General features: G+C 39.0%; 1 protein-coding gene across 3 annotated transcripts in view; it reads right to left on the reverse strand.

The window, feature by feature from the left end:
- csmd2 (CUB and Sushi multiple domains 2) overlaps positions 1–23,369 on the reverse strand; it is a 279,666-nt gene that overhangs the window by 79,762 nt on the left and 176,535 nt on the right. For all 3 annotated transcript variants that reach the window (XM_023959868.1, XM_023959867.1, XM_023959870.1), the window contains exons 27-33: positions 11,669–11,871; positions 11,317–11,508; positions 9,567–9,705; positions 8,307–8,494; positions 2,630–2,824; positions 1,791–1,907; positions 57–170 (exon numbers count right to left, since the gene is read on the reverse strand). In XM_023959868.1, coding sequence (XP_023815636.1) covers positions 57–170; positions 1,791–1,907; positions 2,630–2,824; positions 8,307–8,494; positions 9,567–9,705; positions 11,317–11,508; positions 11,669–11,871 — 1,148 coding nt within the window. The remainder of the gene's footprint in view (positions 1–56; positions 171–1,790; positions 1,908–2,629; positions 2,825–8,306; positions 8,495–9,566; positions 9,706–11,316; positions 11,509–11,668; positions 11,872–23,369) is intronic.

Raw genomic sequence — 23,369 nt, forward strand, 5'->3', positions numbered from 1 at the left:
GGAGCGCATTTGATCAGAAATCCCTAACCTTCCTGAGGACATTTGTGCCGAGGTACCTGTGTGCGATCCAGAAAGTGAGCTCAGCACACGGGAGTGTTGCGTTGGCCCGTCGTAAACTTCTACGATGTCATTCAGCGCCGTCTGGAAGTAGGCGAACTGACTGAAGACCACTAGAAAAGAAAGAGACAAACGGAAATGGACTAGGCGATCAAACTGAACGCGTTTTCGCTTGAAATAAAAGAAAATCCATTCAAACAAATATTAACACCAATTCTAATCAAAACCTCTTTGAAGCGGGGTGAATAATGCCGCCAGCTATGACAGCAAAGCTAAAACTTACATTACCAGAAAAATCAGGAATGCTGTCTGGGCTTGATGTCCTGTCAGCAGATGAAAGGCTTTGCCGTGACAACCAATCTGTTGTACAATGTGCAGCTAAAGATCCATGAGGGAGCTTTCATCCCTTCCACACACCCTTTATGTCCTACTACTGCTTGAACAGTAATCAACACTCTCATTGGAACTGCTGTAGTAACAACACGCCTTACGCGTGGAGACGCGCTGAAAGATTTGCAAACCTGTACGGGCCCTGCAGGTGGTCCCCGCAAAATTGAAAGATTGCTCAGTGGGACTGTAAAGCAAAAATGTTTGTGCAGAGTTTTTCAGAACACTCGAACGGCTAAGTAAGTGTGAAGTAGGGGAGACGCAGGCATGTCCGATTGATTTTCTGCTTCTACACTGCAGCAATGGATGACAGCATCACCTGTACGTCATGACTGCGTGTAACTTACATTATTCTTACCATACGCACTACAATGGTACGCTCCGTTTTCATTACACCTCTTGAGGTCTCAGGGCCCTCAAGGGGACTGACTGCAAGACACACCTGTGCTCATATAGGTGCGTGTGACTAAGGCAAAACAAAGGTGCAGTATTAGGTCTTTATACCCTTGATTATGAGAAGGGAGCTTCCCATTCTTAACAAAGTTCAGTAGACCACTAGTCTAACTAAATGGCCTCAGTGATGGGAAAATGCTCCATAATAAATGCTAATGCATAATGACAAGCTCAAGAATGGAGTTGAGAGCTTTAGTGGCTCTGTACGACAAAATGAGCTGCACCCAATAAAAAAAAGCTAATGTGCATTGCAATTATTTCTGTTTTTTTTCCCACCTTGCCCCCACCGAGTGAAACAAACTGCCAGCAGCCTCCTAGAAGGAGGGCTACCAATGATTTTGGAAGAGCACTGGACCTTTGACAAAGCGTCACTAGCTGAAAATCCAAAAGTATGAGGTGAAGTACTCTCCAGTCAAGCACACACAGCTGCTGCTACTACTGCTGGTGTAATTTAACAATGGTGCACACTTTCCCCAAGGAGAGCACAATGTTGATTCCTGAAGGCTGCAAAGAAAAGAAAAAAAAAATGTCTTCAACAGAAGGTGTTGCAGACTCAAACCTTGGCCACTACATTTTCGAAAATTCCCATTTGCAGCAGCGTCTCATTGTTTCATTTTATGAATAATGTGATGGACCTGTAATCTGAGACAACACATTGAAAGCAAAGGGCGACCTTTAAGATGGAATAACCAGAAAGTGGTGAAACTCAAGGAACTCTGGCTCCTCCAAACACCAATTATTTTATCGTGTGCTGGTGCATTTGTGTGTTTGTGATACACATAGTGCTGGGTATTGAGGGGAAAAAAAAATCAAAATACACAGGAGGGAGATAGTAAAATATATAGGTAAACCGGCAAATTGTTTGCTTTACGCAGTGCTTTTCTGTAGCTTACCATAATCCTTGGGCACGACTACAGAGTACAAACAGGTTCGAGACCTGCTGTAGTTGCCAGGGTAACCAGGAGACAACACCACTCCCTCTAAACCAGTGTACTGTCCACCACATGGCGCTGCGGAAAACACAAAAAAGAAGCATGATAAGTAGGACAGGGCAGACACCAGAGGAACGTGTAAAAAAAAAAAGAAAAAGCTCAATAAATGGATGGCTCCACTGTTTCTTCACTTTCTAATTGACCATCCTCCCTAATTCATCAGTCCTAAATGACTTTTCTTATTTAATTGGGTTTTGGATGGAAGACAGGGCTTGTTTGTTAAAGAGAGGAATAGCTGTGTTTATCAAATGTCCATGGAGATTAATGTGAGGTCCACAGACCCTTCTGGTTTCAGTCACTGGAAATGCTCGGTTTGAGCTCATATTTTATGAGAGTGGGATTTTTTCCCCCCCTTCCTCTGAGAGCACTGAGCATGTCTTCTAGCTGACACACGCAGTCAGACGCAGATTTTGTACTGTCAGGGATCTTTTACCCGCTTCCCAGGGGTTTGCACAGCTTGATATTCACGTCATGGGAATATCAGAGAAAAAGTCAGAGTGACGCAGGTGCAGCCGCGAGTGCGAGGGGAAGATATGCAAAACAAGCGTCTGGTTCCAAACTGCAGACTTGACAAAGCTGCACTAACACAACCCGCGTAAAAACACACAGATAGAAACACCTACAAGTAACAGCTCGGAGGAAAATCGGCATAACCATGTATGGATGCCTACATGGGACAAATCTATAAGCATGGATCTGGTTTGTGTGTGGAACAATTAACTCCAGATGTTGGTGTTTACCGATGCAGATGGGTTTGGGTTTGTTCCAGCTCGGTTTGCCGTCTCTCCCCATGATGCAGGTAAGCATTGGGTCTCCCTCGAGTGTGTAGCCACTGTCACAGTGGTAGGTGACAGCGGAGCCTAGCTTGAAATCTGTCCCCACCCGCGTCCCGTTGCGCACTAGGCCGGGTTCGAAGCAGGACTCCCTGGGGTTCTCTGTGGAGAGAGGTAACACGGTGGAAAATCAGTGACAGAAGGGAGCCATGTGGGATCCAGGAAGAGTTTCTGCACCCAACCGCTGCTGTGATCGTAAAAGCAGGAATATATGCCGGCAACTCAACATTCAGTCAGTTACAATTCACAGGGCAATTTTCAACACACCACCTAATTTTTTTTAATCATTTTTGCAAAAATGTTGCCTTTAAGTATCAAAACTACGGTGGCCCTGAAGTTCAAATCACACCATAAAATCCCAAAATATACTGAAGATCACATTAACAGTAAAAAAAAAAGGCTAAATCAATAATAAAAAATATATATATTATTAAATATATTATATTTTAATAATCAAAACAGAAACCAGAACACTAAAAAATGAAATAGAAAACTGTTTTAGAAAACATAAATAAGTTCCAGAAATCATAATGACAAGTTAAAAAAACACACACAATAAGAAAGCAGAAAAGGAGGGTATGATGGGATGTCACTGATTGGATGACGATGTTAGTAAAAAATCTTGGATTATGTTTCATTAAAAATAACAATAAATATTTTTTATAAAACAAAAGTCATTTTCAGAAATCAAAATGTGTAATTTGCACTTCTGGGCCACTGTACAAATGCTTTAAAAATATAGAGCTCTTGAAAAGAAGTTTAGACTCAGTTTGAATAATTAAGAGTATATTAACACAAATGACTTGCAGGATAAATGGATCTGACCAGTCAAACATGCTGAGCACAAAAAGCACAGCCTGTTCTTTTTAAGTGCTGCAGTAAAAGTCTTTGCCCCCCCCCCCCCCTTGTTAGCCTCCACAGTGTCAAGTAAAGCTTCATGGTGGAGCTCCAATGTGCTGCTCAGAGTAAAAGCTGAATATTAATACAAAGTTGAAATTGTATCCTGTAAGTGCTAACTAAAGTGTTAACCCACAGAGATGCATCAATGTTGTCGCCTTGCTCGGGCAATTTGACATATAGCCTTAGTCACAACTGCCCTTACAGGTGGCTACGGGCCATCTGCAGGTGAAACATGGGTATGGGGGCACACAGGTGGTCCACAGGTGAGATCACTTGGTGAGCCTGTATAGTGAAATCGTTCATGCACGTTTTTTCTAAAGCTTTGCTGCGGGAAACAGGTTGTAGCAAACACTTAGACAACAAGGGTGGAGTAGGCGAGACGCTGACCTGTACAAAGTTTTCCTTTTTATCCCCCCCCCCCCCCCCCCCCCCCCCCCCAAAATCCTGCGCACTGTGCAAAAGGCCCGTTAGTGCTGTCCAAGGGATAAGTGGACGACTGCTGCGCTCAGCCTGACTGGGGGCACTTAAGTATTACCCGAACACCCAGGCGGTAGTTCGTCAGGAGTCAATACGCGCATTTTATTACATATCAGAGTTTGGTGTCAAGACACTGCATAACAGCATCACCTGCCTGTACATCATAATTGTGTGGAATCTCCACTAGCCGTGTGAATCCTTCACAATACCACACGCGTGATGATCTTACGTTCTATTTTCATGACGTCCCATCACAGGCCCGGACAACCCAAAAACCTATATGGGTCAACCCCCCATTCAGGTGCACGTAACCTTACAAGGAAATTCGTCAAGCCAGATTCAAAAGCACTGATTAAGAAGTTTAACTTTCATCGTGTCTTAATTAGCACTTCTTTCACCCCTGGGTGACAATGCCAGAAACAATTATTTTACTAAAGCTTGTAATTTTCATCTGTTATATAAGGATTTCTTGCAACTTCAGTTTTTTCCCAGAAAATTGATCTCAGTGACTGTCATAGTTCCTGTGTAGTTGTTGACGATGGCATCCGATTCCTGTTTACTTAAGGACGTATGACTGTGGAGAAACAGGAAGCTGATTGAAAGTGGCACAGCTCTGGCCAAAGATCTGCTGACTGTATACACAGGCCTCTCAAGCAACTCAACCCTGCAGTCAACTCAAGAAGACAATGCACATAAGTAAGCTCTCTGAGCCCCCCAAACACACACACACTCTGCCAAACTTAACTCGTACGCACTCTGCATCAACCACACATCAATCAGCACCTCTGAGGTTGTAAAAGAGACGTCTTGCTCAATTTAGCATCTCACTTTTCCAGGCTGAAAATGTGCATGTGAAAGCAGGCCTGTCAATTTGGCGCACTTCACACCATCACAACTAAAATAAACATGGGAAAGATGCCTAAAGCCATTTAGCTCAGACTTAGCATTATGCACTCTGTTCTTGGAGCAATCTTCAATATTTGATGACTTGACACACAAAGAAAAGATAGGTCTAATGTTTTCTTCCCAGTCTCTGCCTGACACCTAAAGTAAAAGACCCTGAACTTAACTGAGCGTAAACTTTAACAAAAACAAAAAAAAAAGAAAATTGGAAGACATTTTTATACTTATATAACAACCAAAAAGTCAACTTTACAAGTTATTTCATGAAAACAAATTATTAAGTCTAAAGCCCGTTGTCTTCCATTCATTTTCTCACTTTACAATAACAAATTTTAATCTAAGAACCAATTACTTTTAATTTATTTTATCCAATGATTCTTAACCCATTGACATGTATTGTTTTTAATGTGTTTTTATGATTTCCAGCATATGGCCACTTTTACATTTCCTTAGGGACTATTAAAAACATCCATCCATCCATCGTTCCATCCGTCCATCCATCCATCCATCATCCATCCATCCATCCATCCATCCATCCATCGTTCCATCCGTCCATCCATCCATCCATCATCCATCCATCCATCCATCCATCCATCCAAATATCCAAATTAGACGCAAACCAGGAAATGGATATTTGCATATCTATGAGTGTTCCTTATTTTTTTTCTGCATTTGCAACAAATAAGGACTTCAAACATTCTGTAGTCACTCTCGCCAATATGAAAACATTGGGTGACGTCAGAGATGATCCATCCAGCGGGTATTTGTCTTTGAGTCTTTATTTTGACCCCTCCCCAGAGAGTTGGAAAAGGCAGTTTGGTTTGTACAGATAGCCCCCACATGTGGGAGAGAACTTTCTCCAAACTAAAGACAGTTGAGGGAACACTACTACAGGTAAATACCAGAGATGCAGCATTTCACCGCAATTCAGTTTGAACCTCAATGTTGGGTCACGATTTCGTTTTGGTTCAAATATGCTTGCAAGCATATGCTGTGGAGATGGAACAATTCACTTCCTCCACGAATCATGGTTCACATACGGTTCGATTTAAACAGAAAATTGTGGCATCCTTGGTAAATGCACATAAGAAAAAGAGAAAAATGAGCTTCAGTTGTTTTAAAAATAAAAATTAAGCCATTTGGTGTGATTTGAAAATCTCCTGGGTAACAATTGGAAGTATTGGATGAGGCTGCTGTGAATATGGCATAGTGCACTCCTACTCCAATGTACATGTTTTCTATGCATGAATGCATTTATGTGTGTTGGAAAGTTGTCTACGTTGAAATTTCCCAGGAGACCTTGGTGAAGCATGAGCATGACACAGAAATACATCACCTCTGCTCGGTAAAGAGACTCAGAAACTCGGGAATATTTCATAATGCAATTTTCACAAGCAGGGCTGACCAAATACTAGCCGGGCCAGCTCGTCAGCATGCTGTCCAAACAAACACAAACTCACAGCCAAATGTGCATTGGTGAGGAGGTAATTTATGTATTATTTAGTTTTGGTTTATTAGTGTTGAGAATTGGAAGAGAGCTGAAGTATTTTTTTACTGCTTTACCAGGGTACCAATATCACAGACTCCATACTTGCTGGGCCGAGTGACTTTAGTGGTAGGAAAAATTTGAAAATCTATCTGCCAGATTTTATGGATCAAGTCCAAACTGAGTAGCGGCCAAGGAACTCATTCAGGAATCAGTTAAACGACTGATACCTTAAGCGGCTCTAATTGGGGAGAGGAGATTTAGTGAGATTTAACACCATTCCTTGACGAAGATAGCGTGACTAATTTACAGCTGGTAACATTTGGAGGTGTGCTAGGAGACGGTTTCAATTACACACGTACACTAACAAGGAAGGAAAAAAGAAAGCAAAAGGCATAGGTACATTCCATTGCAGCAGATCTTCTCAATTCTTTTTTGCAAGGCCCCCCCCTAGGAAAAAGAAAATGTTTCGCGCCCACCTAACCCCCCCATCCCACACACACACACTCGCCACGGTGACAATATATTAGGTTAGTATCTATAAAAATTGTGTAAGTATACCTAAAATTGTATCTTTTAACATTAACAAAAGAAAACAGCAAGTTAAATCCACTTTCAATAAATATTACCTTTATTTTGCCACACAGAAACCCTGTTACCGTCTAAAACAGAAAAGAAACGTAAAGTGCCTGAAATAAAAAAAAATCTGCCAGGTCCTTATTTAAACTAGAAACATTTTGTCTCCAAGGACCGTCAATGTCAGAAAGAGACACCTGATTGGTTAGAATCTGGACCAATCAGCAGCTGTTTGATGGCATTTTTTCATGTGTAACTGAAACTTCACACAGCAATATCAAAGATAGGAAAAAAAATGAGATGACACACAACACACGCGAAAACATGTATTTTGGTAACGCAAAAAAAAGTTTTCGAAAGCAAAAAAAAAGTTTTTGAATGCGAAAAAAAAAAATTTGAAAGCAAAAAAAAAAAATTGAAAGCAAAATAAGATTAAACTTAGAAAGTTTTGTATGCAAGGTGGTGGCAGAAATATCACTCCATAGTTCACAGTTTCAGGCTGTTACAAACCAATAGTGGCACAGATTTTTTTCCAAGCACTGAGCCGCTGTCACCGCAGCCCCCCTTTTGCGCCCCGAGCAATTGCCCGTATTACCTGTGCCTAAAACCGCCACTACTGCGCGCCCCACTATTTGAGAAGCACTACATTAAAGCAACTGGACCTTGTCCAAGAAAGACAGTGGTCATTTTGTTGCCTCTGTGCTGAACAGATATCCTCAGGTATGCACATCAACCTGCAACCAGCTCACTGAGGTCAGCCAAGTTTTGAAATGACAACAAAAGAAGGCTCCTATTGTGCAGCAGCACTGATCAAAAAGAGCTTTAGCATGCACAACGTTGGCTTTTCTTTTTCATAATTCTTTGGGTTAGAAGGCAAAAAAGCCAACGTACATGTCTACGTTGGCAACCTTAGCAGAGCATTTTACAAACGGGAGAAATCAGGATGCTGCAGCACAGAGCAAATGCTTTCACTGGAGAATTTTTCACTCCACTAATCTCACTTGCTTTGGACGAGAGAAAGTTAAAAAGAAACAATCTGCAAGGTCACTCAGCAGTGAAGGGTAAAGCCATTTTTACTCTGCCAGGAGAAAAATCGCACAACATTCCTTTCTGAAGGAATGAAACCGCACATCCTAATTAAAATGCACCAGTTTTTTTTCTCTAATCCTAGAGATACAGTGGGTAAAAAATGATGGATAGAGACACTGAAAGTACAATTAATATTTTACCACCAGAGTGTACCTGTGTACTGCAGAACAAATCCATTGCTGCTGAGGGAGGCATCACTGCGGAAAGCCAAGAAGAGATTGTTGGAGCTGCTCTCGATGCGATCTGGAACGTCGGTGCCGTAGAAACTGCCCAGCAAAGGGCTAAGGGAGTCTGGCCCATCGTAGATATGCAAGAAGTCATAACTGGGCTCCAAGCTGAAACTAATCAGAAATTCAGAATTTGAATCATTATGATAGTTCCTTGGAATTGTAGCAGCAAACAACATGTTTTTTGTTGTGCATTTACATTTAGAAAACAGAGGAGCACAGAGCCAGTTTAGACATTGATTTTACAAGTTTTAAAGCAGTTGAAACATGTTTAGGGATTTTTGTGGAAGGCAGAAGAGGTGACATACATTCACATATTTCACAGTAGAAAATCTGCAGATCTTGTGATGTTGATGATGTGCTTGTGAAAAGATGAGCTAGTGTCCAAAAACGACACCTAGGCTATGTCCAAATTCCCATCCTAATCCCTAACTACTAAGAAACTAGTGCAGACTATCTAGTGCCCTTGACTTTAAAAGCAATTCAGACATCATGCTTACTACTTTTTTGCTGTTATTTCAAATGCCAACTATGACATCACAAAATAGAATAAAAACGAGCATTTCAAAAAGAGTAGTTATGAATCCACTTTGTTCTGATAATATAAATTTGGATAGTTTATTAAAGAATTAATTAGAATATACATCTTTTTCAAAAACGTTGCAGAAAACCAAGTGACTTTGGATCAGGTGGGCTTAGTTTCAACAAACAGACGTTCTCATTTGTCACTATTTAGTTGTAGGAAGTTGATCATTGAACACCCTTTGACATCCTTTTGACTACTGTAACCTTTCAACCGTTTACGCAATTAATGCAATTCTGGCAGTTTTTGAAGTATAGAAAAGTCGCTTCACAGTAGCAAAGTGTTTACGCAGTCAACATAAGTCGGCTGATTTTTTTTAAAATCTTCTCTATGCATCAGAATCTGTTGATTTATGTTGATTGCCTAAATGATCAAAGAGTTACGGTAGGTCACCGGCAAAATCTCCAGTGTAAAAGGGTTAAAAAGAAACGAAGAGGAAGGAAAATATTTTCACAGAAAAGTAAATTGATAATAACAAGGAGGGGCTCGGGACTAGGAAACGTCTAAGGGGACTGGGGAAACGTGGGATCAGAAAGATATGAAAAAAAAAATGACTTGAATCATGTATATTGAATTGTTAAACTTCCAATTAATGAATCTTACTGGTTGAAGCTGAGAGAGATGACATAGTCCTCCATGACAGTTACAGTCCAGTCACACTCCCTTCCATGAGGATAAGGTTCAGGGTAGTCTGGAGACAGGATCAGTCCACTCGGACCCGTCAGATTCCCACCACATGGAGCTAAGGAACCAATAGACATTCCACATTTTTCACATCTATAGTTCTGATGCGTTTATGTCACCAAGGTGATCACAGATATCCTCCTTTTTTTAAAGGCTTGGGCTTTCCTCATTCTAACCTCATCCAAATGATATGATTAGTCGCTGATTAAACCAGGTCACAAAATGTCACAATCACTGCAAAACAGTGATTATCTTTTCATGCACACTTGTGTTCTAATAAAGAGGATAATCTGGATGAGGTTAGAGTGAGATTAGCGTGGTCACAAACGTTGCAGCAACAGAAATATTTCTGTTCATGTCTTTCTGCGATGTTTTGAACAATACAGCCCTGACATGTGATGGAAACACAGGAAAGGGTTAGATTACTCCTGTGTCACTTCAAGCACTCAATGTCATTTGAAATGCCACTACAGAAAAGGAAGATATCAACGTAGCAATATGTTCTCATCCCTGTTTGCCAAGGACGAGAATTCCTATAGGGTTGTTAACTACCAATATTCTGAAGCAATAAATAAAGATTTTCATCAGCACCTGGCATCACTTCTTTATGGAAAATACAATGGACAGAACCAGCGCAAATAACAAAGAGCAAAGAAGAAAATACTGAATATGACAAAAGGAAAATAAGAATAAGAATAATAACAAGATATTGAATCTCTGTTTATGTCTAAAATCTGTACCCTCTTTAACTTTTATGTTTAGATATCAGCTCAGAACGACTGCATTTTGAAAAGGTTGCGTATTTGAATCACAAAAAAAAAAAAAAAATAGATAATAATAATAATAATAATGCAACATTTATCCAAACTAAAACAAACTATATAAAGGCTCACAGCTTTATTGTATGTAACTCAGGTTTTTAATTTGATGTCTTTTCTTTTTGGATTTTTGTATATTTTAAGTGTTGCAGGTACTTTAGAGAAGTGTTGTGTTTTAAGATTGATTTTTATGTATGTGTATATAGATATATATATATATCTATATATCTAAGTCCTCTTACAGCAAAGTAAATTACACTTGAGGAACATGATTTTTTTTTTTGTTTGACTGCTTTATAGTGGGACTACCAAAATAAACTGAACTGAAGGAGTTCTTATAGACCTCCACTCTAGCTCTCTGCCTCCATCCTGTTTATGTTAAGATTTTCAATCATGTTAAATGATGGCAAATTGTTAAATCTGTTGTTATTAGAAGCTTAAAAGACAATCTGATCATTTCCTGCACAACAGCGCCTAGCTGCTGTTCATAAGCAAAGTTAAAGCAGGCTATATATTATACGTATAGATACTGTATTTTCTTTGGAAATTAGATTCTACATCAATGTTTTCATATTTGACCGTGAATTGATGCAACGAATGAAGGCACACTTCAAATCCAGAGTGCCTTATCTTTGAATTCTTATACAGTGTTCTTACACAGTAGGAAACTGACTCCGCTGGCGCTTTTAGCATTAAAAACTGCAGACCCCTGTTATTTACCAAATAAGCAATGATTTCAATTCTTAGTTACTAACAGCGCAAAAAAAGGAAGTATTTTATTCAGAGTATTTTATTCAGAATAAAATGGCCTGTTAGCAATGAAGGACTTAAATGTTGTGTTTGTGGAGCACCTGTGCACGTAGGAGGGTCTGGCTGCCAGAAGAAGCGACCATTGATCTCAGTGCAGGTGATTCTGTTGGCTCCCTGCAGGAGGTAGCCAGGATCACACTGGAACACCACATGGTCCCCGGGCTCCCTGCTATCGCCACTGCGGGTGCCATTAGTTGGCATGCCTGGGTCATTGCAGGAGGTTGCAGTAGAGACTGAAGAAGCAAATAAGGCAATGATCAGAGGAACGCCATTAAAAATCAAATCAGCTTCAACATCAAATGTGGGTCAGCACTCACTGCTAAATTTGTGCAGCTGTGGGTGTAGTCCCACTCCTGGAAAAAATCTGGAATACTTTCCATGTCTTTTGCTTACCAGAGAACTGCAGAGCAAAGCCTTGCTTGCTGGTGAAAAAGTCTGTGGTAAACTGCAGCGTGACAGTGTTGAAGGTGCTGTGAATGTCCGGGGGCAATGCTGAGCCACTCAGCTCCCTTAGCAGGACCCCTCCGTCCTGGGGACCATCCCAAATTCGCAGCAAGTCATGGACCTCCTCCGTGTGGAAAACCAGGAAGTGCAAACTGAAAAAGACCAAGACAGTTGTGACTGTGATAAGCCATGAAACGCTGTGCCTCCTCACAGGAAGCTTTTGTCTCATTAACAACAGTAAACATGACTTTTAACTTTCAATTGTGACTCTTACTCCAAAAAAACAACAAAAAAACCCAACAGATTCTATTTCTACAGTTAAAAAAATATGTACCTTTCTGCATTCACTAATAAAAGAACAGGTATATAGAAAAATAAAATGTAATAGAATGTAGCTATCTAAAATGTGTTTTTTTTTACAGAAGGAAAACTGACCTGATCAAATCTGTGATATTGTTCAACATTTTTTGAATATCCTATTGAAATAAAATATTTATCAGCCAAAACTAGTATATACAAATCTAGAGAGTAAGAAATATAAAATCAACTAAATATTTTAAAGAGTCTATCCATAAAAGGGGATAATGTGATTAGAGTATAATGGAGCACAGACAAAAACTGTTCAAGCCAAAGGCAAACAAGGAAAACAATAGCGTTTTAAGGTGAATCACAGACGTCAAATCCAGAACATTCAGAGGATGTTCCACCGTGTCAGTCAGGCAGATATGTCTGCCACAAGATTTTACAGTTTCAGTCTAGACATCAGAAAGATTATGCTGTCAAAATACGTCTCCTTCACTTGGGCTCAGACAGCTGTCAACCAGCCTGTGGTCCAGAGGATGTACCACGCAGTGTTGCTCTGTATGAGTGTGCAGTTTTTTTTTTTGTGTGAGATCGCCAGCCCAATGCGCTGCATGCATAAGACTGCACTGCTCTAAGGTTTGTGTGTGGGCATAGCAGGGTACACTTCAGATTTATTCAGGGGCACAAAAGAGACAGAAGACATCACTGCAACGATCAATCAAAATAAAAAGCAGAATTGTTACTTCAAAGGACTTTTTTTGAAATTTTGCTTTTCTTGAAGTTTCATGTTGTAGAAAATATATATATTTGGTACTGCAAATGATTTGTCCTGGTAATATTTTTCTGGTGTTCACAGTGACTGCATATGAGAGGTGGACTCGGTGACCACTCCCCACTGGCATTCCACACAGGAAGCGTCGGCTGGTTATTTGTCAGAATAACCGTTCTTGCTCTGCTTCCTTTTTTTTTTTTTTTTTAATATGTTCTTGCTACACTTTAAATCTTTTTTTGTGATATTTCTTTTCTTCATTGCAAGTTATTCAAGTAATAATCTGACCAGATTTCTATGACAGTGGTTGCCATAGACACGTTGACTCAGACTGCCTTGGACAAATCACTGTTACTGATGTCATCTGGTTCCAACATGGTGGCATTCGTTTTGTGAAGAAATTGCGACTGAATTGACTTTATTTGGTTGGAGCCAGAAGGAAGACATTTTCAGTAGGTGACATCACACTCACTCACTCCAGCTCTCATTTACAGTCAATTACGGTTTACATGACATCAAAACTGGTTCATGTGATAAAATACAAAACATAATAAAAAATAAAAATAAAACTGTCCTGCTTATGTTTTAAAAAGTCCACAAAAAAAGTTAATAAAGCATAATCTGTGATTGTCTGTCTAATGCTCTTGTCTAATTAATAAAGATCTGGAACAAAATGTTGAGGTTTAACCCAAAAAAATGTTATTATGCTAATGACATTAAGCAAAAATGTCTTCCAAACAATTTGAAACAAATAAATTGTATAAAAACCCAAAAAAAAAAATTACAGACATTCTTATACATAAGCTGTAGTTTTAGACAGATGAGTTTGAAAAGCTGTGTATAATGCGTGGAGGATTAGCAAAGAAAACAGTAAATCTGCTCAGTATTCACATTTTGAAAAACCATCTTAAATCCAATGAGCCAAACTTTAACGTATAGTGCAGTCCTACAGAAGACATGAGTGCTTTACGGGCTCTCAGTATCTTCATCTGAATCCGCTCACACTCTCACACACACATGCACACAAAAGGCCTTGAGCGACAGATGATGCAGACTAGAAACAGGAACCCACTGATTTGTCAACTTTGGCACCAAATTCCCACAGTTTCTGCATAACTGGTGTCAGACCCTGATTCCCAAACTGTCCAATATATAAGCGACAGCTTGTAGCTTGTTGACGGTGGGCTTTCTATACATGACCTACTTGACAACTATTCTTGTGATCTCTATGAAGGGCACATAAAGGAAATAAATGCAGATAGTAACACTAGCAAATATTGAAATGTGTTCCACTCCAAAGCTTTCTAAAGTTTGTGCAGCATCACAAAACCTCATATAACCTTCGGCAGCTTAAACAAAGATGCTGGGAAAGAAAGGGGCCACAAGATAAGTCAACCTGTTTCAATTTATTTAAATGAGGCACAAAACAAATACAATATAAAAGACCGAAAAAATATCTGTATACATCTATGTTTTTTTTTGTTTGGTTTGTTTTGTCCCGCCTGGTTTTAGTTTGATTATATTCAGTAGTGACAGCCTAACATGAAGTCTCTATGCTGGGATCCCTCCTGACATCCCCAATTACACTTACATGTTTTTGCTTGCGAAGTAATGTAAAGAAAAAAAAAACTGAAAACAAAAATGGGATGTTTGATCAAAGCTTACAGAGATTTGTCATCCCTCAAGGGTGTGTAGGTACAGCAACACTGATCATTGAAATAATAGGCTTTGTGAAACAGTGCTTTACAGGTGCTGCAGGTTATTGGGTTGTCCGGGTCCGTGGAGGGTTCGTAGAGAGGAGCAGCTGCATGCGAAGGGAAGTGCAGGTTTGTCTTTTTTGAGGCTCGTATAACCACCTCGAGGCACATCATGGAAATGGAATGTACCATTGTCATGTGTGGTAAGTGTATCGTGAAGTGTTTGAATGTCCAATGTAAGTCTGTATTCAGAGGGGGAAATTATGGAAGTTCTGTGCTTTGCCATCCCCGTCCAGATAGTTCATAACAATTCAAAATGTGTACTTCGCTGACAAATTTTTAACGTCTATCATTGTCAGGTGCAACACTTTTATTGCTACTTTGGTGCGGCCAAAGCATGCTGCAAGGCGGTTCCTGAGGAGGCGCCGGAAAACACGGTACAAAAAAATGTTTATTCGGCAGGTGTATCAAACCCCCAGTTTGTGAGTTTTATTTTCTTTTTTTAAATTGTGGCAAAAACAGTGAGAAGCAATTTGTATCACGTTAAAAATTGTTTTAATGAATCTGAATTCGTCTCACCACATTTCAATGAGTTGCTGCAGTAACAGACTCCTTGCACAGAGGATTTAGGGGGAGTTGAAAAAAAGAATTAATCCGCCTCTCCTATGTCACTCTTACTTAACCCTTGGGTGTTGTATAAATGTTGGCTGCAACCTGTGGTTCACAGCACGCCCATAGAAAACATATGCATGAACCAAGGGGTCTACGACCTTGATTTCCTCATCTGTTGGACACGTCTGCGTACCTCATACAGGTTTGTCCATTTTTTCCCCAATGGAGTAAGGTAAGGTTTTACCAGTTTTTCATCGTTACACCACCTGTTTTTAAAAGTAGAGGCAGTCAGGATTCTTGTCATCCTTTCATTAGTAAATGATTATAGTAACAATTTAAAAAGAATGTAACCTGGTTATTTAATTATGGTAATACACCCATCATCTTCAGTTTCCGGTAGATGCAGACCAACAGCAAAGATAATCAGATTAATTAAAGAAGCAGTTGAAAAATAACCTTTATCTGCAAAAGCCTCTTTTTGACAAACCTATTAAAGTGATTTACTAGAATTAATGTGACGCAGACAATACTATATAAAGCTAATCCAATACCAGCAGTTCTAGTCATTAACAAGTCATCTCACGCTACCAGTTTGATAATTCCTGTCACTCCAAACAGTCAAAGGCTGTGATCAAAGGTTTACACCATGTGAATGCTCAAAGAAGTTGGATGTTATGCTGTGATGAAGCCCTCAGGTATTAGGATGTCTTTACGATCTCCCTCCCAGAATGTTCAACAAGGTACACAGTGCTGTTTCATAGAATTAAAGAGACATAGAACATTTAGTGGTGTGTATGTGAGTATTTACAGGTTTATTCTGTTATTACTTTGCTCATATAGCATCCATGTATGCTGAATTTGAACAGGTTTGTATTAGGTTTGATGTAGTTGTAGGGATTTGAGGTTGAGATTGAGCACAGGCTCGTATGCTGATGGGTCTCCTGCTTTAACCTTTGTGCTATCCTAGGCATTTTAACATTGGGAGTTGGGTCATCTAGACCCACTAGACAGTATGCTGAACCTCTTTTCTTCAATGATTTGTGAACCTCACTGGTGTCCATGGATTACATGAAATCTTTCCACCTTTATCCACCTTTGTCATGGCAGGGAGAACACGTCAATGCAAGGGTGGGGTCATCTAAGATAGCACAAGGGTTAATGCAACCCTCACAAACTGTAGGGCATCAGAAGGGAGCGTGTTCTGTTTCCGTGTTTGTGTACTCAAAAAAACGTGAAAGAAGTCGGGTGAGGAAGCAAATGTGTGTTGTTGGATGAGTGAAGCAATGAAAACAGGACCACTGCTAATCATCGCCATGTGGCTGGAAGTAGGAGATGATGGGCAAGGGGATAAAAGGTTGATGAAGAGCAGAGGAAGCTCTGCAGGATGCGGGGACCCAAGCAGAGCTGTCAAAGGGATGGGATAGATGGGATTCAGGATAATCGGTTCTTTTTATACAGCATATAAACACTGCATCTCTCCTTGTCACTCCGGGAATGAATCTACAGGGTGGGACGGGCGGATGGCTAAAAGAGAAGATGACAAAAAGAAACCAATACAGCAGGAAAATAGCAAGTAAGGATGAGGATAATGACATGTGAAAGCATCTCTGTGTTCCCATTATTTTTGCACTTCTCTTTTAATGTACTATTTCACCGGGTTGTCATTTTCTTACATTTACTTCTTACTGTTTGTGCTTCATAACTGCATGCAAAGGTTGCCACCTGGTGAATACCCCCCAACGTTTACCTCGTTAGTGTCAGAAGAACTATCGGGGGGGGGGGGGAGTGCTAGTTCCCGATGGGAAAAGCCATTTACAAATGCTTTTCCACTTAACAGAAATAGTTGAGCAGTAAAGTGGATGGGTCGGTTATCCCAAAAAGATCAAAGAAAATGACACGATAAAAGAAGAGGAATTAGTGTTATTCTACATTCACACTTGGCTCGGCAACGCATGCTCAAGAGACCACTTCTAGGTTATGGAACGTCTATGCACGCTTTGAGCTTCCACAATCAAAAGTCTTGCATTCACACATTGCTATGCAAGTTTTTAAGTCAGTTTTCAGGCTCCACGTACAAAACATGTAACAACTGAACACGCTTAGATTTGGTAGTGACGTATGAATGGGATCCTTTTCAACCCACAAAAGTCCCAACCGTTTGAAAATGAATCATAAAGAAAAAATGAATAATTGTGGTTTTGGCCTATATTTAATAAATCAGAATAGAGCTGTATAAGAAAAAGCCTGGAGATGTGTTCTTGAACACTCCTCACATGCCCAATGTGTACATAGCACTATTCTTTCTAACAGACAGTGTTGGGAACTTTAATTTTAAAAAAGGAATTAGTTATATTTACTGGTTACATTGCCCAAAAAGTAAGTGAGCTAGTAACTCAATTAGCATGAATGTTGCCAGTTAGCTAATAAGCAATTCATTTAATATTTTTCCTTAGCATCCCCGCAAACATAATAAATTGCTTAAATGCAATAATTTAATAAAAATAACACTTCTAGCTGATATAGTTCTACCAATGAAATTATGTTGTTTATTTAAGATATTGAGAAGATTGACATGTAGACGTTTTAATATTCATCTGAATTCCCAAACAAAACAAGTAATATATAAGTATGCATAATATTAACTTCATATAAACTTAACATAAAGGTATTAAGCGTAAACTTATTTTAGTTAACCTAATTTTTTGCTTAAATAAACCAAACAGTTCCAATCACAGTAATATAGGGGAACATTTCAAATGCAAAACCATCAACAACAGTAATTAGCAAAAATATAATAACTATCTTCTGCACTTATGTAATTTTCTATTATTGCACCTCAACCTCCTGCGACAGCTTGGTGACCTGTCCAGAATCTCCCATGCCTTCGCCCACAAGAGGGCGGGATAGGCTCCAGCAGCCCAGTGACCCCGAAAGGGACAAAACAGCTTAACAGATGAGTGAATGAATGCACCTCAACCTGAACTTCAACATGGTTTAATATAAATATAAATAATGTTAACTTTACATGAGGAGAGAAAAAAAACTTTGAACAAAAAAAAGGTATCAAACATAGATTTTAGTATCATGTGAAATTATATTTTTATATGCATTTTATTTTTGTGTTCATGTCATTAATGTACTTTACAAACATTTTACAGCACGGAGGGAAAACTCTTTCTCTGCTGGATCTTTGAGCAACTCCGATTCATCAGTGGTCAGCAAGAGCATTATTTCCACAACATACTTTGCAATAAATGTGTTCAGTTTCGAGTGAGTTACTGGGCTGTAAAATTCAGCTTGTCTCATTTTAATGGTGGTGCTTTGTCACCGAAGCTCGGCGGCTTGTGAGAATAAGAAAAAAGTTTAGGTTCGGTGCTTCATTAGATTTGAACGGCTTCAGTTCAAACAGACGTCTGTAATGTCTCTGTTCCGAGACACATGAATTTGATGTAAACATTTGTTCCTTTTTGTTTCAATTTAAATAAAATAACGTTGATATTTCCAGCCTGAAAATGCAGCTTTTTTCACTGACACTCTCTGTTGTGCTGCTGGGTGGCGGCGCTGCATGTGCATGCCCCCACCCACTTGTCTCCCTGGCCAATCATGATCTCCAGTGAGTCCCACCTCCTCTCTCCCACACACACAGACACACAAACACACAAAAAAAAGAATCACCCATGGCTGATAAAACCACATCAAAAAAATGTTAAGTAACGCGCCATTAGCGGAAATAAAAGTAATTCGTAAAATGAGTCCATTACTTAACTGCTAACGCCGCTAGTGGAGCGGTTATATTTCAACGGCGATACTCCCAACACTGCTAAGAAAAATGAAAAGTTGCTTTTTGAAGGATCCTGCAAAAGCCATGTTAATTTTTCAGTATTTAGCTGAGGGGCCTCTTTTTCACTTAGTGCCCTCTTAACTAGATAAAATAGCTCAATCAAGTGTCAGAGAAATCACCCAAATGAAAATGGGAAAGAGTTGGATAGAAGACCTTTCAAAGGTCTCCTTTGATTCTGCCTCAGCTCCTTTGTATTCGTATGAGAAATGGAGAGAGATTGAAAGCAGAGTCTCTCGTGTGAATGCAAAACAGTCTAATCATGTCTCCTGTGAGGAATCTTTAGAGTGGATGTAGATGTGCGTGAAGCTGATAAATGGGGAGAGGGGGTGGGACAGACGTGGGTGGTGTTAGGAAGAAGTATGATGTACAAATGTGGTGTTGCGACTTCTTGAGTTTAAAACTAATCGGATGATGTTTCTTAATGTTACGGCAAGCAATAAGTCCAATGGTGTATTTTGGGGGAGGGGCTTTGGCTTTTAGAATGCAGAAGCTTTAAAAGATCTCAGACTGTAAAAACAGGCCCCTAGAAAAAGTTAAAAATGTATTATTCAATTAGTAGATTGTCTTTAAAAAGCAAAAACATTTTTTTTTTAAATCTGACGATGGGAAGATTTGGCAGGTAAAGAAGAATGCTCTTACCAAGAATTCTTATTTTAAGGCTAAAATATAGTCATGTAGACATTTTTTTCCGAAACTACAAATATTTTGCAATTGAAAACTTTCTTATTAAGACTATTTTTCTTGCAAAACAGAAAATAAAACAATATTTTGGGGGGCTTTTTACTTTCATAGGATTCAGTGCACACCAAAAGACTAACACGCATGGGCTGCTTTGATTCTTAATCTTTACCAAACTGTACATTAGACTACTTAGCTTTTACTAGAGTTTGTGTTTAAAGTACTGTCCTTTCCGCACTACAGGACACACCGGATAAGGCGCACCGCCAATGGTTGGTCTATTTTTGAACTTTTATCATATATAAGGCACATTAGGCAAAACAAAAGAGTCAGAGATAAATCTGATAGTCAGTCAGACTTTATTAACCGTGTTTACAGTAATCAGAGTAATTCGTGTTACTCCTAACCTTGTTTCCAACACGTAAAAAAAATACAGTCCTACACTGCCACGCGTTGGACTAGAACGTGCATGTGGAGTGTACAGTATGCCCAGGAGCTAAGATTTTGTCTACATTCAGAAAATAACAGGTAGCAGGTGTTTAGACAATTTGTTCTAATATTTTAAGTATGATTTATTTAATCCAGACAACAAAACAGTCTTGCCTGAACACAAGAAGGCTCTGGTTTGAATCCAAGCTGGGTTCTATCTGTGTGGAGTTTGCATATTCTCCCTGTGCATTTGTGGAGTTTTTTCCGGCTACCACCCACAGTCCAAAAATATGCATCACAGAACAAATGATGACTAAAATAATCTAGATGTGAATGTGGTGTTGCCCTGCAAGAACCATCCAGAGTATACAGGCTTCAGCAGCCCAGTGACCCCAAAAGGGAATCAGCTGGTTAAGAAGATGCATGGATGTATGGATGTATGGATGTATGTATGGATGGATGGATGGATGGATGGATGGATGGATGGAAGGATGTCTACTTTATACATTTCAGTTGACATGTGAAAAATATATATCTTTTGATTGAAAGTATTTTATTTAAAAGTGCCAAAAACAGTTATTTTTCTTTTAAATAGTAACCTTTAGCATAATTCAAATACTAAATTTATGAGTAACTGAGATAGTTAGTTTGAGTAGTGAGTGACTCTTATAAAGTAACATTCCCAACACTGGTTTTTAGTGAGAAAAATGCTAAGTAAAGTTGCATTTACCCAAAACTTAAAGGTAATTCTTTTGTTTGTTTTTACTAAATCTAGATGTGAATTTATGGTTCTGTTCATAGTCTTTACGGACAAAATTTGTAGGCGCAGCCAGGTGCTGGAGGTGGTCTGGTTGGAGGACCACAAAATTTCCTCCCTGCTCTTCGTAGATGATGTTGTCCTGTTGGCTTGATTGAGCCAGGACCTCCAGCATGCATTGGGGCATGTAACAGCCGAGTGTGAAGCAGCTGAGATGAGGGTCATCACTGCCAAATCTGAGACCATGGATGTCGAGCGGAGAAAGATAGTTTACTCCCTCTGGGTGGGCGGAGTTTACCAATCTCTGTTTGCTGTTGAAGTCCTGAAAATGTACTATGTTAACAAATTACTTACTGAAGGATAAGCTGTTCCTTTCATTATGAACAAGGTATTTTATAATCTAGAAATAAAGACTCTAAAATATGTTTTTTTTAAATAGTGCATATTAAAATTGTTGTTTGCACTGAAGCCAGCATGCCCACAGTGCATGTAAGTGCTAATGCCTGTGGAAGCACTGCAAACCTGCTGTTGCTTGATGGGGATTTGTTGGATGCAACACAAATTGCTTTAATCTATGCCAGACTTTAACAAACTGTTCTTCAAAATGAGTTTACTTCTCACCAAGAAGATCAATACAAGACAGTCATCTAAAATCCACCTAAATGACCTGCCAATGACTGCGATCATCTTCTATTAACAGTGCAGAATCACAGAAGTACCAAGATTTTCTTAATGCTGTTACTTTCATTCGAGTTAAGTTTAAAAATATATATTTATAATATTTTATAATAATTGTAATTTATAATATTATAATTAATTATAATATTTTTTGCATCAAAAGTCAGCATCTAAAAACTATAACTTTTTTAATGAACACATCACGGCGGGATGGATGGATGGATTAATGGATGGTAATGTATTCAAAACTGTAAAGTTTCTGACTAAATCAGAGTATTATTAACTCACATTGCCTCACTCTTAGGTGTATGACTTTATGCAGCATGAATCCTTCATCTGATTATATATATATATATATATATATATATATATATATATATATATATATATATATATATATAATAAGGAGGAGAGCTTGGAGGAGAAGCCACCCGCGGAGGGTGAGAGAGGCGTTTTTTTTTTTTTTTTTTTTCAGATGCCTTACATCATGCACATTCTGGCTTTCTAAAGAACTGGTATATTTTAAAATGTGTTCCAGCTTCAGCTGCATCATTCCGCACATAAGGAATCCCTCAGCTAATGCATTGCAAATTCTTTTCAATTAATAATTGCATGTATGTGTGTGATCAAAGGCATGAATATGGAGAATACCTAGCAAAAGAATGCCAGGGACCCGGAGGATATGAAGACTCTAATGAACCTAAACCAGAAATCTCCAGGGACTTCAGAGAGGCAGGTGTTTTCAAGCTAACAACGAAATATGCAAAGAATTCAATGGATTCAACACAAATAACTGCATAATATAACAAATATGAAGACATTTAAATGAACATCATTGTCAACACTGAAACTATAACATATCTTTTAGTGAAATTTAGTTCAACCATGTATAAAAAATAACTTACCAGTGAAGCTTAATCACCATCTTAAAAAAGATATATCTTATATAAAAAAATGATAATACCAATAATTCATCTAATAGATTTTCACAAGAAATGATTAGCAAATTAAGTGAGAAAATTGTTTTTAGGTCATGAGCATGTAATGTGCCTGTTTAAATGAACATCAAAAATGCAATATTTTTGCTGATTTCAAAAGTAATCAAATTTTTCAAGTGACTGGTAACCAGACTTCCTGTGCCCAATCACAGCAGTTATCCAATAATGAAAGATTAGATTAACAGCGGAATAAAACTCTTCTTTCTATACGTCCTCCATCATCAGAAAAAAACCTCAACAACGTGATAAAAACACCAAAAACTCAATTTTTATCAGAGTGGATATTCAAGGGACGACAAGGAAATGGAATGTACCATTGCTGTGCGGTGATGATGTCGTTTGGTACTGGTATGGCACACTCTAGTAGTCTGTTTAGAGTACTGGCTCCTTACTGACCACACACAAATGACACATGAATTCCTGTGTCATTGTCAGTAGGATGCTAATACATAAAACAAGCTCTAATTTCTTAATTTCCAACAATTGCCGAACAGCACTAATGGGCTCCCTGCGTAGTACCCATTTGGGGGGGTTAGAAAAAAAAAAAGGAAAATTCATACAACATGCCTGCGTCTCACCTACTTCACCATTACTTATCCTTCTGTGTGCCATCTTGTAGGGTCCAGATGACCCCACAAGACATTGCACTGAACCTTTTTTCTTCAAAGATTTTTGATCTTCACTGGTGTCCATGGATTAAATGAAATCCTCTCCACCTTTAACCACATTTGTCATGGTAGGGATAATACGTCAATGTAAGGGTGGGGTCATCTGAAGCCCATAAGATATCACAAGGGGTTATAGTGTCCCTCTACGACCTGTCACCCACTGCATGCCTTTAGAAAAATGTGCATTAACATCTTCGCTCTACGGGCTCAGAGTGGTCTA

Source organism: Oryzias latipes, chromosome 11 (assembly GCF_002234675.1).
Source record: "Oryzias latipes chromosome 11, ASM223467v1".
Taxonomy (NCBI): domain Eukaryota; kingdom Metazoa; phylum Chordata; class Actinopteri; order Beloniformes; family Adrianichthyidae; genus Oryzias; species Oryzias latipes.